Consider the following 18,025-nt stretch of genomic DNA (forward strand, 5'->3'; position numbering starts at 1 on the left):
TGTGGTAGATTGCTATAATAGTGTGAGCAATTATAGCCACACTCAGCATTGAGGTGATGCAAATTGTGCATCAGGTTTGGTTTGTTCATGTTGCTCCCTGCTGATGTGTGACCTCAACACCAATTGCAGCTGTTTGCATTTAAATAATTTAACAGCCAATTACTGTAGTCTGTGTCTGTATATCTGTGAGTGTAATACAGTTGTTTAAAATGATAGCTCCCATTCACCCTTTTCTAAAACTAGCTGTGCAGAGATCTGGCTTTCTTTGCTACATCACTTTGAGAGGAGGGAGACAAAGCAGAGAAAAGACCAGTCTCCATTTTGTTTCTCTCCCAAGGACACAGAAGAAGGAAGACACTTGCACAAAAATTCTCCCCAAATACGTCTAATTCTATGAGAAATATGGTCGATCAATCACACACACAAGTACACACACTGCACATAAGCAGTAATAAACACAGACACTCAATTTAGACACAGAGAAAAGGGGGACGCACACGCACACTCATTGAGCTTGGGTCGAGCTAATATTCAAGCATGTCAGGTGGAATGGACCATTCGAGGTGAGAACAGAGGGGTGCAAGTGTTCGCACAGGTCCAGCCTGGTTGCATTTAATGGACTAGTGGTGTAGTCCGATAAAGGGCAGCCATCTATCTGCACCCACCCAGTCAACTCTGACACTGTTTCCAAGGAAACGCCACCCGCGGGAGCCAGAAAGGGAGGGTGGGACCTTGAGGGAACATATTCCTCTGCGCTGTCAGAGTGCCAGGAGGAAGGAGAACAGGGATAGAGTGATAGAAGGGTGGAGGAGTGGAGAGGTGGGGGACTGGGGTTTCATAGGAGGGTGCACCAGCCGCCTCGCCGGGGCTAACTTTAATCAGACATGGCACACACACACCGCAGGAAAAAAGAGTGACAAATGCAAGTAGATTCACATGCTGTATGCACTCACGACGTAAAGCAAACACACTGTGTGCAAATATGCATGTGTGTGTGTGCATAACGGGACCCTTTATACTAAAAAGTGACACAGAATATTTCATTTTCAGATCATTTTCTTTCACTTCTTTCTTTCAGCAGATTGTCAGAGAGACAGAAATGCTGCCAATGCAAACAGCTGACACGGAGTTGCCTTTCTGCAGCCAGGCCGACTGCTGCATCCAGAGACCTGCTCACTGTCATCTCCAATAATGTCACATGCTAACATCATCATCATTCATCCTTTTCCTAACTAACGTGTGTGTGTAGCTGTGTTTGTGTGTGTGTGTGTGTGTGTGTGTGAACCATAGATCTGTATTTCAGGATGTTGAATGGGTTCTTATCTTATCAGCAACATTGGCTTTTTCTTTGATTTAAATATAATGTTGTAGAAAAACAGATAATTGAAAGTAAAAGGTCACAAATTTGCAAAATTGTAAACTCTGCCTAGTGTTGACAACTTAAACTGTAGAAATGACTTTAAAGGTGCTTTAACTTAAACTGCATTTTTCTAGTGATACATAACACAAATGTAATTGCTCATCAGTTTCGTACAAAGACCCGGATTTGGTGCCTCAACATTCAGCGGAAGTTAAATATGGTGGGAAAGTAATGGCTAATGGGAGCGATCTATCCCTTCTGTTTAGCCTCTCCTGACTTGTGCTTACACTTTATATGCTTTAGTACATTTCACTGCCATACTACTAACATACCAAAGTCATTATCGTCGTTATAACAAATCCACATTGCATAAAAACCAGTGTACACAGCACTAAACTACATTGAAGTACACTGGCCCACAGCCGCTAGCACCAATTAGAAGGTGTAATCTCTGCACATCTATCTGCCAGCAGGCCTGGGCACAAACGCTGAGCAAAGAGAGAGAGGGAGAGAGAGGAGGAGAAAATAACCATTATTATTAGCAGACAGGGCTGTCTGCACTGGAGGCTTGATCACCTTCTTTACACACACACACACACACACACACACACACAAATACACAAGCTCAGAATTTCTGGGCTTTGTACATGACACTCACACGTAAACCTCCTATTTTGCCTTGTAATTTAGACTTTATGCGGACAGTTAAGACCACCGCTGCTTTTGTTGTGCAGTCTGTCGCCATACTATAATTGGGAAGTTGTAAAACTGGAGGATTTCTCATCCATCTATGTCCTAATGCTGTCATCCTCCTTCTGCCTGGCTGCTGATTACAGTCTGTGTACTGTCTAGCTGTGTAACACACTGACTTAATGTTATTTTGCTTGAGCAGAGCCATTGCAGCGACCCAGATGTCCATATACTATAATCTAATCTAAGATGATTCTGGCTCTGGATTGGCTAATCCAACACCACTCTTCCTAATCTGACGTCTAATAGACGACATCTGGACATGACAAAATAAAAAAACACACAGCCCGGAGACAATCTGATTGACTTGTTTGGGAACGATAATCTTGTCTGTACAGTAACTTTGTTCATGTAAGCATCAATTTATCTGCATGTTTATCACAAAATAACACAGACAACAACCCTGTCTCCTGAAAATTACAGTAAGTTCCTGTGCAACTAAACTGCTGCAGATTACCACAATGCATTTTTTGAATGACTAAAGCGTTATATTTATTAAGAAAAGCTCATGTTCAGAATTCAGTGGAAGGTAGGGTTTAAACAAGAACAGTACTTTGGTAAGGGTTAGAAAAATATCCCAATCATAAAAAACTTTACTAATATTAGAGTCACAAATCTGGGTCTTTTACTGCCGAATCGGTAGTTTGATTTTGTTGTTTTTTGTTTAGTTTTTTTGGTCAGGAAAGAAAAAAGGAGGTTGAATAAATAGTCTGTATGTTTATAGAGAACTGGTAACTAAAACAAGTCTGCAAAAAAAACGTTATCTTAGCTTTGAGACACAACCTACAACGACCAATTTGCAGTGACAGTCTGTCAAATGAGTTTCTGTCAACTCAATAATGCGATTTTGTATAAAAATTACAATTATACTAAAACATTAAATCGTAAAAAATTGAATAACTAATAAATAGTTAAAACGCCTTTCCTCTCTATGCTTGTTTTTTGTCAGACAGCATGTGTCTCACTGCATTCACACCTCTGCCTAAAAAGAAATGCACAAGTCCAGAGTCTATTTCCGTTGGTGCCAACACATTTCTTTCAGTGTATAATGGATCAAATCATCAATAATCAATTGAATCTGTCACCTAGCGGTGGCGGCTCGCCTCATTTCGAACGCTCTTTTTTCTTCAGTCCACTCTGAAGGTGTGATGCGGCCCCTAAGTTGATGCTCTCTATCTTTTTCAAGCTGCAGGAGACCTTCTCAAAGAGCATAGCAACAGACCTGTCTTCCCTGTAAAAATAGGACTAGCTTCTGTGATGCCGCCTCGACGCCACCGATACAACACACAATTCACTTCATTGATTATGCACCCAAGCCCCTCAAAGCCCGGCTTTACATGTGATGTCTTCCCCTCTTTCCTTGCTCACTCTCCTCATAGCTCCCATTTCACCCTTTTGCTCAGATTTGGAGCCATTTACCTCACAACGCATCAATATTTTAGCTCTCTTGGATGCAGAGACTCCCTCTTTCTTTGTACATTTCTATTGTTTCCCCTGGATAATAAAATGTTAATGTTATCTGGGCATGACAGACATGCTGTAAACACAGGCCGAAGACAACGATGGTAGCCATGTTGCAGAAATCAGAAAAACTAAAGCCGTCTGCATCTGCACCCTCTCTTGCAAAAACACCATTTGGACACAAGTGGACAAGAGTATGTGCAGTAGGGACAATTACAGTTACTAGCTGAGCAAAGATAAACAGTGTTTGGCTTAAAAAAATGAAGCCCAGCAATTCTCAATATTTTCTTTTGTCAACAAATCACATGAAAACATAAAAAAACAAAAGGTATTGTCTGTTTCGTCAAAGCCTGACGTAGATTATTTTTCTGTGCTGCAGACATCAGTTCAAAAATTGTTTAAACTGTTTATTTCTTTTTATAGTGAACTCGTGCACTGTATGACAGAGAAAGAACAATTTACTCCACTGTTTGACTGGTGTTTGCTAAAATCTACAGAGCCCCGTCTTCTAAAAGAACGAAACTGTTTTTACAATTTTCACATGTTCATTAGGAACAAATGGGATTTTGAGACTACAGGTCCACACACTGCAGCCATGCTGGCATTTCATGCTAGCTTTCAGCAGCTGTCTATTACCATCTGATAACACATTGAGAGAAGTATAAAATGCAGGCGCCGGGGCAGAGGAGGCTGAGCAAACAAATACACTGAGAGGTGGGGAGGGAAAGGACAGATGTATTGAAAGCTGTTGAGTGATGTGTTTTTCTTTATTGCTGTGCACACTGTTGACGGAGAGAGAAGGAAAGAAGGATATGCAGCTGAGCGAGAGTGAGAGAGGTGTTTCAGTAAGAATAAAACCCTTTCATATCGCTGCTAACCAAAACAAGGCCAGACTGCACTGTACATATGGAAATGTGGCACATGTAAAGTGTGGCCATGAAAATATCCATAGTACATTTTTCAGTGCAGTACTCGTTCCACGGCATATCTCTGATTTGAAATTTGAGACTAAAAAACAAATCAAACGTGATTGCTCATTTCAGAGTAGCTTAAAGGCTCAAGTTATTTTTGGAAAAACCAAATATTGCAAACAATATGTTTGCATTAATGGCTCCTCACTACATCTATATGGGCTTGATTTTAAAGAACTCAGATTATGAGTTATCCTGGATTATGCAAAGAACCCTGTGCACAAACACTTATCAGTTTCATTTCTTTGTCCTCCTAGTGATATTCATGCCAAATCCCACAGCGGCGTATCTTTGCTCACAGCTGGCAAGTGTAACTAAAGGATTATGCAAGCAGCTTCTACAAGCAAATAGATTTCTCCCTACTTCAGAGGAAACTGCTAGTTATGCAGCGCCTATCTGTCCACCAGGCATGCACAAAAACACATCTCCCTTTTTTTTTTACTTGTTTTAACACTTCATTTCAGGGGGAGATAGAGAGGAAAGAGTAGAAACTGGAACATAAACAAAACAAGCACAAAACCAGCAGGTTTTACATTTATACTGTACTCTATGTACAGACTCAGACATCCTGTACCACCCAACTGAATGCAGAGGTGAGAACAACTGTGCCTTTTCTTCTGCTGTCGCGTGCTGTTGTTATTGGAAAATGGTTCCTGAAAGCAGAACGTGGCTGAACTGCATTAAAGCACATGATTAGACAAGGCGTTTCCACCACCTCACAAACCAATGAGCATGCAAACATTAGAATAACAATAATCAGCATCCCTGAGTAAACATAAGTTCATGACCAGCAAATGTCTATGATGCATTCACACATGATGTGAAGTTCCCACTGCTTCCTGTATGCAAATTATCTCTGAAGGATTATTTCCCATATTTGGTCCAGATCAAGTCTACCGATCAGGCAATTTCTGATTCTATGCGTGGCCTTCCTGTTGTCCCAAAGGGAAATGTGTATTAATTAGCATTGATCTGGAGCAGGAAAACACAGAGCAGATTGGGACAGGTCCAAGGCCTTCATAGATACAGAAGCTTACTAAACACAGCACAGAATACATTTACATTTTGCATATTAGAAGTATTACTGTGCATTGAACGGGGTCACAGTGCTGAACTAGGCTCTCTACGCTGAGTACTTTTGACCATTTCTCTTCTATAAGACCCTAAATCCACGATGCAAATGTTTTTAGATCAGCAGTCCTAATCGCAGACCCAACATGCATTCCATCTCTTCTTGCTGAGCAGGCAAGGCCTCTTTGAGTCATTAGGCTCCAAACAGCTGTGAATGTCTGATTATGTGCATAGCCGTGTATCATTGGATTTAGAAAGTGTTGGTAATATCTACATGTAATAAATGTCCACCAAACATCTTTATATGTGCGACTAACTCTATTTTGGTTTATTTTCACCTCGGTCTTATTTCTCGTTCTTTCTCTGTTTCTTTCTCAGCCAGGATGTCTCATTTGAAACATGGTTATCCAGACACATTTTGTTTTTATGATCAATAAGTCATGACACTTGTTTTCACTGATCTTCTCCAAATTTCTGCAATAAAATAAATCCGATTTCAGTTGTATCATTTGATCTGATAAACTCTGTTTGTGACAGGAAATTTCACCCATCCTGAAATAAATATTTGCAGATACATTTACAGGAAATGCACGTTTGTTCTTGTAGTCGTGTCCTGAGCCAATGTGTGAGAGTGTGGCAGTTTCATGTGATTCAGCAGATCTTGTACTGTGACAATCAACCAGGGACAACAGCAACCTTTTATTTTGTAGCTGCAAAGACTTATTTAGCATATGGCCAAAAAAAAATCCACCTTCAGACAGAACTGAAATGTGAAATCAAAGTATATTTACCTTCAAACCAATACAGAGCTAAAATTAGTTGACAAAGGATTGATTGTCAGCAGCAAACAGTATTAATGTACATTTGCTTTATCATGTGCTAAATCACAGTGTAATGGATGCTTTTGCTTTTTCTGTGTTTGGTTGGAGGAAACAATATTTGACTATGATTTTTAAATAACCCACACAGTCATTAGATAATTAAAGCAATCATGAAATAATAAAATAGCCTTAGGAAAACCAAATCTAGAAAAAAAAAACATATTTTCAGCCACGTTGGTTGGATAAACATAAACGTTATGTTGCCAAACAATATGCAGTGCTCTGTTGTGGTTTTTGATTTGGCTGGATGGTGAAACTGTTCAACACCTCGCATCTCAGCCAACTGCAGAAAAAAGTCCAAGAACAATCTCATGTGCACCATGTCTCCATTGTTAAGAGAAAATACACATAAGAAGGAAGCGGGATATATAGAGAGAAATGGAGTTTGGCTGGGAGAAATAGACAACAATTACACTTGCCCTAGGAGGCCGAGGGAACCTGACCACGTTGCTATGGTAACTCAAGTACAGCAGAAAGTAACACGAAAATCAATTCAAATTGAGCTTATCTCGCTCCTTCTCGCTCCTTTCTCATTTCACAAGGGCTACAAAGCACATTTCCACTCTGAATCACATTTTAACTATTGCTGGGCTGATGCAGCACTAATCACAACAAACACCATGTTTCTTTTCTTTTTTTTTTTTTTTTGCTTTAAATGACAAATGTTGATTACAGTAGCCAGAAAAAAAAAATGCATCTTGAAATACACAGCTCTGAAATCACATGAAAGACAGACATGAAAGTGCTACAGCAGAAGACAAATCATCCTGTCTCAGGCATACCATTCATTCTTGCTCTTTCTTTCCTTTCTCTCCATCCTCTTCACTCGCTCTCTCGAAGGGGCAACGGCAGCTGCATGCAGGTGATAAGCGTGTGCAGAGATGGGCACTCAGCTCTGATTGGCTGGCTCAACTCCTACGCTGATGTGAAGATTGCAGGCTGTGTCTGTCAAAAGGCCACTCTGCTCGTAGTTGTCACCGCGTGACGTCAAATGAGTTTGACTGGCCACAGCCACAGTGAGCCTGAGATTTACATCATTTTTCCACTTATAATTAAGAAACAGGCAGAGATGTTGAAATAACATAACAACATAATCAGAAATGCATCAGATACAAAGCTTAGGCTGCATCCGAACACACACTCACATCAGCATACAGCTCTGATCATCTCACACATATTGAGGTTATGACATAAACTGGCTGTCTGTCACCCATCCAGCCTCTTTGTTTTCACCACAGCCACTTAGAAGCAGCCTGCAGGGAGTCTGGGTGTTGTTTGGATCTTAGTCACTGACTGTACAATGGCAAGGTGAGGTCAAAGACAGGCTGCAAGTATACTCAGTGTGTGTCTGTCCGTGTGGGTTCTCAAGGCTCACACCAAAGAAGAGGCAAGAGCACAGAAAACCTTGAAGCCTTGAAGAAAAATAATGATGCTTGATGCCTCATACATCACGGAAAAGATAGAGGGTCACATTGCAGTGAAGTCAGCTGGCCATTTGCAACCGAGGGATTCAATCTGGAGAGCGTACTGGATTTGATATGATGCAGTAAGATGGTGCAGTAATTTAATATTTTTAAAGCTTTTATAAGCTTACACTTATTCAATTATATATCAAAATAGGAATATAGTATATTATTATTATTGAACTGAACTTCCAGTCAGGGACAAACACAGAAAGTCACACTGTACTCTTGGAAGTATGTATATTTAGTTTTAATATTGTACTAAAACTGCAGATCTCAGTAATAACAGCAGTCAATAACATTTCGTCAGTCATTTTGATGCAGTCAGACTAATGGTTGAGACCCATATAGTTTATATAGTAGTGCAGAATATAACAATAATAATATTAACAATAATAATGATGATGATACTTCAATTAATTAAGCATGAAAAGATACTATATTTTTAAAAAAGTAATTGTTTCCTTTCATTATTGGGAACAAAATTTCAAGGAATTTAATCTAATATCTAATATTTTTCTGGTGGACAAAAAGTTGTAAAGATCCGCTGCAGTCTGTGCATCAGAATAATAAGGTGATGAATGGCCGTATTTTTAATGATGAAATAGCACACAGGCTGGGGGACTCACAAAACTGAAAAAAAAAAAAAAAACTATTCAACCTAAATTAATACAATTCACTGCCCGTCAGTTGAGCTGATCCAGTATTTGTTAACTTCAAGCAAGTTATTAAAGCACTGATTTTTTTAGAAATGGGGTTTGTAGCTACCAAGCCCGAGCTGAGATAACCATGGTGGCATTATCAGGGTGCCATTATCAGGGTGCCATCTAAAGCTACCATGTCGTGAATGTTTTCTGAAAACACTCTATATATATCTATAAATACATCTCTCCTTCTGACTGGTGTCCGGCAGTTGCGCTAAAAACCATGATCATGTCTAATCAGTATTACAGATGCCCAGCATGGGGCCACAGGCACCAAGGCTCTATGTGAAAGTTTAAAGAGGCTCAATGTGACTTATTGTATTTTTCCAGATTTACCACCCCAGGAGCAGCATAAGACCACGTGTTAATCCTTGATTGGATGGATGACGCAAGATAGAAAATAATGAAGTGAAAAATCCTTATTAGGTCAGAATGGTGATTTGTGTTATTAAGTGCCTTTTTACTCTAATCAGTCACTTTTAAGATGGGATCAGACACTGTTGCATTATAGCATCTGATTAATCACACCAGTTTGTCTCCGTTTCCTCCTGCGCTTCAGCTACGAACATATGGGCAGTTCCTCCACGAACCACGCCACCTGCCACTAACACATACAGACACATGAACAGAGGGAGTTTGCACCTACACAGACATAGTCACCCAACCGCCCTCATCCAAAGCGTTTATAAACAGAAATTAATTGCTTGTTCCGGCTGTAATTAGCTCACACCATGCTTATTACTAATCTGTGTCTTGGCCTAAAGCCAGGTTAGTTCTGGCCCGGCTCCAGCCCATTTTTAACAGATTGTTGCTCTACACTCATCCATAAGCTCTGGCACAATGGGCCCGTTATACCAACTGAGCTCTCGTATATACAATCCTGTATTTCTTACTTTTCTGTGAAGCAGTCGATTTACTGATACTGTATTACACGCACTATAAATGTTTAGTTTTACTCCAGTACAGCACTGATTTCATAACAAGCTGCATAAAATTTACAGTGAAGTTAAACTGAATGTTACTAATTTTCTACGCTTGTTGGAATGAAATTCATGCAAAAGAGTGATGCACAGGCCCCCCACACCACAATATAACAAATCTAGGACATTACTGTAAATCAGATTCCTGCAGTGCATTGACAGCACTCTACCAAAACAGTGCTTATTTGAGCTTCTGTCTTCAATCCAAGTTGAAAACAAAGGGGCATCCCCATCACAGACAGCCAAATTGCCTATTAAAGATGAGAGCATGTTCAGTCTCCCAATGCTATCAGCCATCACCACCCTAATCATTCCCTGCCTAAACAGCCTAATGGCTCCCATATTGTTAGTGTTTATTAGTAAACACGGATGGAAGAGTGCCTGCTTCAACAGTTGTTGATTTTGTCTACCCGTATGGAGTATCAGCTGGGAATCACAGCCATGGTGCCAGAATGTTGTCTGCTGCTCAGTCTCCCATCACTAAACAGATTGCTTTATTGTTTTATGTGCATAATGATTAGGATGTCAGTAGATGCCTTAATATAACACATAAAACTAAGGTAAGGCATTAAACAAACATGAGGGCCGAGAACAGCCCTTCTTGTTGTATTTCTACGTCTTCTACAAGCTTGTTCGACTGATGCAGCATGAAAGAGAATGTAAGAGCAAGGGAGAATTAGAATTAGCATTTTATTTCACCAGAAACTATAAGTTTGTTTCCAGCCGCTGAGCCAGAAGGACACTCCAAAGATGACCTTAGGTTTAGGATACTTTTGGGAAGCCTGGGCCAAGATCGATTTCCCTCCATCTCTGTCTCAGTAACTCTTCTATCGATCCTTATCAAATATGTATCACGTCCTCAAGCCTTCACCACAACGAAGATGGAGACTTCAAAAAGCAAAAGCTCAAACAGAAAGTCAAAGGAGAGCTCTGTTTTCGTCTTTCAAAATGGCAAACTTCATAGCCGGGGGAAGATAAGAAGCAAATGTAAAAAGACAAAAAAAAAAAAAACGTCCCTTGCTGAAAATGCAACATCTTATAAAAGCTTTCAAATAAAAAATGCAATCATGGTTATTTTAAAAATTAAAACCCACAAGCTTTCCGTGTAACATTGCAAAAGTCTATCATGAAGCATGGTTTACAAATGACAGAGGGTTCAGTCATTTGCAAAACACGACAGTGAGATGCACCCCCCACTACCTCAGTCTTAACCTCACTTCTCACTAAAAAGGTCTTGTATCGTCCCCAAACTCCCCTTGTTGCAAATGCATAAAATGCATCCTTCAACTCATGTTCCCATAATTCTCTGTGGCAGCAGCGTGATTAATGCACACAAGTATTGATTTTTTTCTTCTCCTTTTTTTTTTTTATTTCAGGAGAGTAAGCCCCCCCCCTCCCCATTTCACCACAGCCATCATCCCCAAACACTTTCTATTTGGAAATGTCACACACTGCACATGTGTCATTCACATGTATGGTCAGTAAATATACATTTAAATAAATACAATGCACAATAACAACACCTTTACTAACATGCACATTGTACAGACAGCAAGCTCCCCATCTCCTTTAGCTTTCAGGCATGTTTGAGTGGACTGGGAAAAGGGGTGCAGTGAAAGGCAAGGGTCAGCATTTCACTAACTGCTGATCTGTGTGGGAAGGGGGGGGGGGGGGGGGGGCAAAATGATAGGCTGTGTTGTTTTTATATGGTTTCACTGCAGGATGGGTGGATCAGCATGCAAAAAAACAAAAACAAAACAACAACATACATGCACCTATAAATACACTTACATGTACAGTACATTTGCACAAATGTACACCAGCACGTAGATATTAGTATCTGGAGCTTCCTCTGAATTGCAATGTGATTACATGCAGGGATCACACACTCCTGCTTGAGCCATGACCCATTTTCCAACCCCCCTAACAACAAGATCAACAAACCATGTTTGTGTGAGATGGAGAGACAGAAATGTGGAGGGAGATGGAGAATGAGAAAGAGAGACAGGGTGAGGGAGGAGTCGATGATGAAGGAGGAAAGAAAGTGAGAAGGGGCAGAAAAGAGGAAAAGATCATGTGGTGAACATGACGCAGCCACTTGTTTACTGAAGAACAAGCCTCGCCCATTCTTCTCCTCTCTACCTTTCAAATCTCTTCCTTCTTATTCTCTTGTTTCCCCAACTCTCCTCTCATGTGCTTTCCTTTAATCTGCCCTCTCCTCCTCTACATTTCTTTGCATCGTTTTTCCTCCCAATCTCATTCTAGCGCTGTGCCCTCTTTTCAAGGTTGGCCTGACTTTGGGCGTGTTGAATTTACAATCTGTCTCCGCCTGCCTCTCAGTGCCCTCACTGTCAATCTCAGTGAGAAATGGAGGCAGTGGCACGTCACTGGCATGATAAATTCCTGCTGAGCAGTCATCCTCTAAACCAAACACCTACAGTTGCCCCTTTGAAGACATCCTTAACATTTCAGCGACTGAGCTGGTTAAGACTGTGATTCTATTAGCGAGCAAACTGTTTAATTAGCCTCTATAAGCACTCACAAGAACCCATGAGAGGAGTGAGCAGAATGCAAGAGTGCAGAGGCACTTTCATCACTTAAATGCTAAACGTGCAGTTGGGAAGCGGCCGACATGAATGTGACTGAAAAATGTATGTATTTGCATAAAGCAAATAAAAAACAGCATTTTTTTCCACGCAGGAGGAAATTGACTGGAGCTCTGTGCCAAGGAAGTTATGCAATGAGATGAGAAGAGAGGAGAGAAGGGCGATAGTCAAGGCCAGTGGAGGAGGGTGAAGAGAAGAGAAGAGAAGAGAAGAGAAGAGAAGAGAAGAGAAGAGAAGAGAAGAGAAGAGAAGAGAAGAGAAGAGAAGAGAAGAGAAGAGAAGAGAAGAGAAGAGAAGAGAAGAGAAGAGAAGAATAAATGCAACAAAACAATGTCAGCATCTGATATTAATTTTAAAGCATTCTGTACAGTCTAATACAAAACAGCCCTCCTACATATACGTACCTTTACTGTATTAATATATACATCAATAAATAGTCTCAAACAATTAAGAGGATGGGAAATCAAGATGGAGGCATAATCAGGAGGTGGGAATGGCTTAAGGAATCATCTCTCTGAGCGTTATAAAGCTCCCCATCCTCCATCTCTAGACTAATCTCCAAGGGTCTTTTCTACCTCAATTCCAGTTTTCTTCTCTCCATCCCACCTCATCCCTCTTCACTTTTCCCAACATATTATACAGGCTGCGTACCTGGTCTGCACATCCATGTACAGCAGCCTCAGGCTTTCCATTGGACGAGTTACTGGATGAATGTGCTGCCTCAGCCTAATTACAGCCAGTCAGGTTACCTAATGTCAGAGAACTGCACCAGATAAATCAAATATGCTCTCTGAAGAGGTGGGAGATGTGTTTCTGTTAATTAGTCTAGCCTTCACACTTCACAACGTCTGTCAATATAATAATTCAACAGGACCGTCGACCACATCTTCAAAACAGATCACACAGTTGACTCAACACCAACGTTTGAGCAAGAGGAAACCATTATCATCTTCAATAAAATAGGGTTTCTTACACTGGATTTGTTATAGTTGGTAGTGAAATTTGCATGTCTACACTTATATAACAACATTTAAATGCATGCAAATGTTTATATGTGGCCTCAAAAAGCTATGAATGAATAAGGGAGGCACTGTATCATTTGCACCAAAGAGAACTTTGACTCTATGCTAATACTGCTTCCACAGTACAGCGCAGTACAGTATGTGTGCAGGAAAATCACAACAAATTCACTGTGTAAAAGATTCACACACACACTTGTTGTTAAGGAAATAATTTGCACCAGCTCTGAGAAAATAAATCTCAACCAACATTGTAAAGGAGGAGGATTAAAAAAACTGAAAGTCGCTGCAAGTAGACAAATGTCTAATGTCCGATCGCATAAGATACAACTTCATGCATCTTAAAGAAGAGTATAAAGTGTCAGTGACAGCACATGCTTTGCAGTTTCTTCAATATCTAAACACTGGTTTTAAGGATGTGGTCTGCAACCAAGGCCACCCAGCTCATTGTGCTGCCTAATATTAAGACTGACAAGAGAGAAAAAGTAGGTAGATAAAACACACCAGGCATCATCCCAGCTCCATCCCAACTCAAAAGTTGGCTATTTGACATGAAGACAGATGCATGGAAAAAATTACATAGACATAAACATGAACACACCAATACACGAAGACGTGGGCGACAACACTGATACATACTGATATACATATATTAAACTAAAGATCCAGCATGTAAAATGCATTGGCCACAGCTCTCCTCCCGTCATGCTCTACGTTGTTCCTTTCTTTATTTTTTTTTGGGGTCTTTCATCTCTCTATTAGCTCTGTCAATTGTTTATCAAAAGCGGCGAGGAGGCGATCGGCGCCGGACATTTGAAAGCTCACGCTGCGAGATCCATTTGAAAATTCATGACAGGTTAATGGTATGTTAGTGGCAACATTAGGACCCAGTGAGCTTGCATAGTGCTCATTCACATTGAAAACAGGCTGCTTCAAATGACTACTAAGCAGTCCTCATTCTGAGAGGTAATTCATATTGTAATTAACTTTTCAATCACAGCTGATTAATTAAGACAGGCCCTACTCTGTAATTATGCATCTATTTTTTTGTGAATCACTAAATATTCAAAGACGCTGCAGCCATGATTTCAGTCAGTTTCCTCTGTGCGCATGTTGCTGATCTTCAAAAGCAAATTTGCACCTGATGACATTAAACAAGCAGACACAACTGACACAGGAAGAGCAGCGATCCAAAGGTTTCTGAAAATCTGTAGCTGTTAATCAATCAGCTATCAATGTTTCATCAAGGACACCATCCACCCAGTCTCTGCTGATCTTACATTCGGATGCACAATGCAAAGGTAGGGAAGTGCGCTTGATGTTACTGTTCCCAATGAAAACCAGCGATTAATAATTCAGTGGGACTGCAGGATAGCTTTATTTTGTGTCCACTGAGACCAAGTCTTCTTTCATGAAAAATTGAAGAAAGAAACGAAAAGAGGGGCTGGAGTAGGAGTCGCAAAACTAGGCTGGGTCAAACTGCCTCCAGTTCCCATTGTCAAACCATGTTGGTATCCTTATGGTCTCTCCTGCTTTTTGCACACGCACCAACACGAGCACACACATCCTTCTAACCCTCGCTCCTAGAGTAAACATACCCTCTCCATAACAGTGTGAGGTGAATCCGCTCATGCATCAAAATCTACCATCAAATATTTATCGCAGAGCAGCAGTGATTTTGACCGTGTGTTCATGCTTTTGACAGCATTCGCCTACTGCAATACTTATTGGAGTAAACACGTACAAGCCAATATCATTGTTCTTTTGAATCTTTGTTAAAAAAAAAAAACTCAAAAGAAAACATACAATATAATCCATCAAAACTTCACTGTATGTTCTATTGGCTGTCGGACCTGCTAGGATGAATAAAAAGCTGTCAGTGTAAACAGTGGAATAAGAGCTGATTGAATAAACCATTATATGGTACAGTTATAAGTTATACTTCATACATGAAAAGCATTTCTTTGTATTTTACTGTATCACTTATATTTTGACCAGCCTGACCAATCTTTTGTTGGAGAGCGATATCTTAAAGCATTTTATCTTCATAACGGAAACCTCTTTGAGTCACAGTTAAGATAAACATCATTTCTGAGTCTTGCCTACATGATTAATTTCATTTACAGAGTGTAATCATATCTGCATGCTGTATATTTGCCTGCTCTCCTGCTTGCAGCAAGTAACTCGAGTAACCTCGAGTAAATAAGTCGCTGGCATGGATCAGAAGACACATCTTCATGCTTGAGCAGACACATTTAAAATGCCACCAAAACACCGTCCCAGATTCTGCCCTCAGTCAAATGACATCAAGTGCTCACTTACAGGTCCCTGAACGCCCCAGTATGAAGCGAAATCAGCCAGCGGGCAGTACATGGAGCAATCAAAGAGATAAGCATCCTATTTAACTTGAGTAAAAATCCAACCTAACAGAACGTTCTGGTGTCTTGCATTATCATGCTGTGCCACTGGATTGAAACAAGGAGGGTAACTAGGTCAATGATGCTATGTAAACTGTTCCACTTTACCCCTTGCTGGACTAAAAATGGAGCTGGCTGAGGTGCAGTGTGTATAGGAGAGAGAAGCTCGGTGATTCAATGTGACAGTTATCAACATCCTCTGGCTAGTGAGAGGACAGAGCGCTACAGAGCTGCAGAGCCCCAGTAATGACAGACTTCGACAGTAAACAGGTAAGAAGATGACTCACAGTTAAACAGAACACAGCGTCCAAAGAGCAAGAATAAGGAGGGGGCTGAGATAAACAACCAAAAAAAAAAAAAACCTACAAATTTGCCGTTACCATAGTCACTTTGTGCTCTTCAGTAAATGAAATTATCTTGTAAAACGTTTCACACGTCTCTCTTTTTAAAATGAGAACTGGAAATTAACACTTCATTTTTACCATCACATATTCCATATTAGGCTTTTAACAGCTTGTCTCCCTGATTTATTTGAGAACTGAAAGCCTATACAGAAATAACCAGTTCTACCTTACAACACAAAATATTAGTCATCTTACCTGAGCTGAGTGAAACCGTGTCTTTCTCCCATGATACAACAGTGACGTAGGCCTCGACAGAAGCAGGGATAATGCACTTGAAGACAGCTACACTGCCTCTCATAGCCTTCTGGTCAGCCACTCTGACAGTGTAGGGTTCTCGTGATACTATAGGACAAGAAAAAACATAGTTATAAATATTAAAAATAACATTATATTATATTACTATATATATAGTGTATGGTATATTAATATTATAGTAGTATATGAAATGACTTAATTAATTGCTCCCCCATTTACTATAACTATGGCTGTCATAACTTCTATTATTTGTTCTCTCACTACTATTGCAACACTCCTGCTACTACTCCGAGTACACACTGCTATTTCTATCACCACCACCACTTCTCGTGCAAACTAGCTCTTCCTCCGTGGACTCACCCGCTTTGATGTGGACATCCTGACTCCTAATCTTGCCAGAAGGGTTCTCGGCAGTGCAGTAATAGGTGTTGTCGTGGATCAGCTTGCTGAAGCTGGATGGCAGGAAGTTGAAGATCTGGAGTGTTCCATTGGGGTGGACGTGACGGATGCCCGGGACATCATAGATCTCCTCGCCAGTAGCCAGATACCAGCGCAGCGAGGCAGGCGGCGCACCCCCAGCGGGACAGGGCACCGAGGTCCCTGTGGTGCTGGCAAATACTACCTCTTGCAAAGATGCATTGACAAAGTATAAGCTGGAATGTAGGTCCTCACTGAAAACTGCAAAAGAGGAAACACAGGGTGCTTCCTGTTACAACCACGTTTTTGCATCACATTTCAATATAGCATCAATTGAATATAATAAGTATTTGAATATATAATATGGAAATGCTTGATTGAAATTGTTGCCAGTTCTATTGTTCTTATTTAGATTGAGAGTGTCTGGTATCTAATTTTGGATTCTTCAATGTATTCCCATCCCTGAGATCTCAGGAACATTAAATTAGCATAAACTACTATCAATTATGAAATAAGGTCAGCTGCCTTGATCGGGTTCAAGCTCCAGTTTAAACCAACATCACAGGTGGTGAGAACGACGTTAAATGGAGTTAGTGAAGGGGCATTCTCTGGAGGAATGGAGGGTAATAAATGTCAATGTTGGACCAATTAGCAGTATGGTAGTCTCTGTTTGATTTCTGTTTGAGCGATGAATCCAGGTTATGTGTTTAAATAAGCATATTTGTATTTTTATATTTGAGAGAGAATACTTGTTTGTGTACACTATACAGTGTTTGTGTGTGTGTATCTCCCTTGCCATCGTAGCTTGATGACGAGCCCAGAGGCTCTGTACTAAATGGCTTACAGTGGCACTGGCAGCTGGCTTGGGCCCTCCCAGGGGAGAAAGCATTTTAGCACTTCATAAATTCCTAACAACGTTTCAGATTGCAGGCATTTCCATCGTTTTCTCTGCTGCAGCAGCTCTCAACTGGCAATGAGACACTCCAGTGACCTGCTCATGTACACACACACAAACACACACACACAAACACACACAACTCTCATTTGTTGGTACAAATTAGGAAGAGTCATTCAAAATTAGAAGCACACTAAAGATCAATACCACAGCATTTTCAGAGAAAAATACGTTGACATATTGGATCTCTGGACTTTTGCACCATTTATGAAATACAAACAACTCTGTGTTGTAGACAAATGGATGAGCCACTGTCTGAGAGGAGTTTTTTAACCTCAAGAAAGAAACATTCGAGGTTAGGAGGTCAAACA

The 18,025-nt window shown here is 40.5% G+C and overlaps 1 protein-coding gene across 4 annotated transcripts in view; it reads right to left on the reverse strand.

The window, feature by feature from the left end:
* The window catches only part of dscamb (Down syndrome cell adhesion molecule b), a 99,825-nt gene that overhangs the window by 66,856 nt on the left and 14,944 nt on the right, over positions 1-18,025 (reverse strand). For all 4 annotated transcript variants that reach the window (XM_026368783.1, XM_026368766.1, XM_026368792.1 and 1 more), the window contains exons 2-3: positions 16,703-17,020; positions 16,283-16,429 (exon numbers count right to left, since the gene is read on the reverse strand). In XM_026368783.1, coding sequence (XP_026224568.1) covers positions 16,283-16,429; positions 16,703-17,020 — 465 coding nt within the window. The remainder of the gene's footprint in view (positions 1-16,282; positions 16,430-16,702; positions 17,021-18,025) is intronic.

Source organism: Anabas testudineus, chromosome 13 (genome assembly GCF_900324465.2).
Source record: "Anabas testudineus chromosome 13, fAnaTes1.2, whole genome shotgun sequence".
NCBI lineage: Eukaryota > Metazoa > Chordata > Actinopteri > Anabantiformes > Anabantidae > Anabas > Anabas testudineus.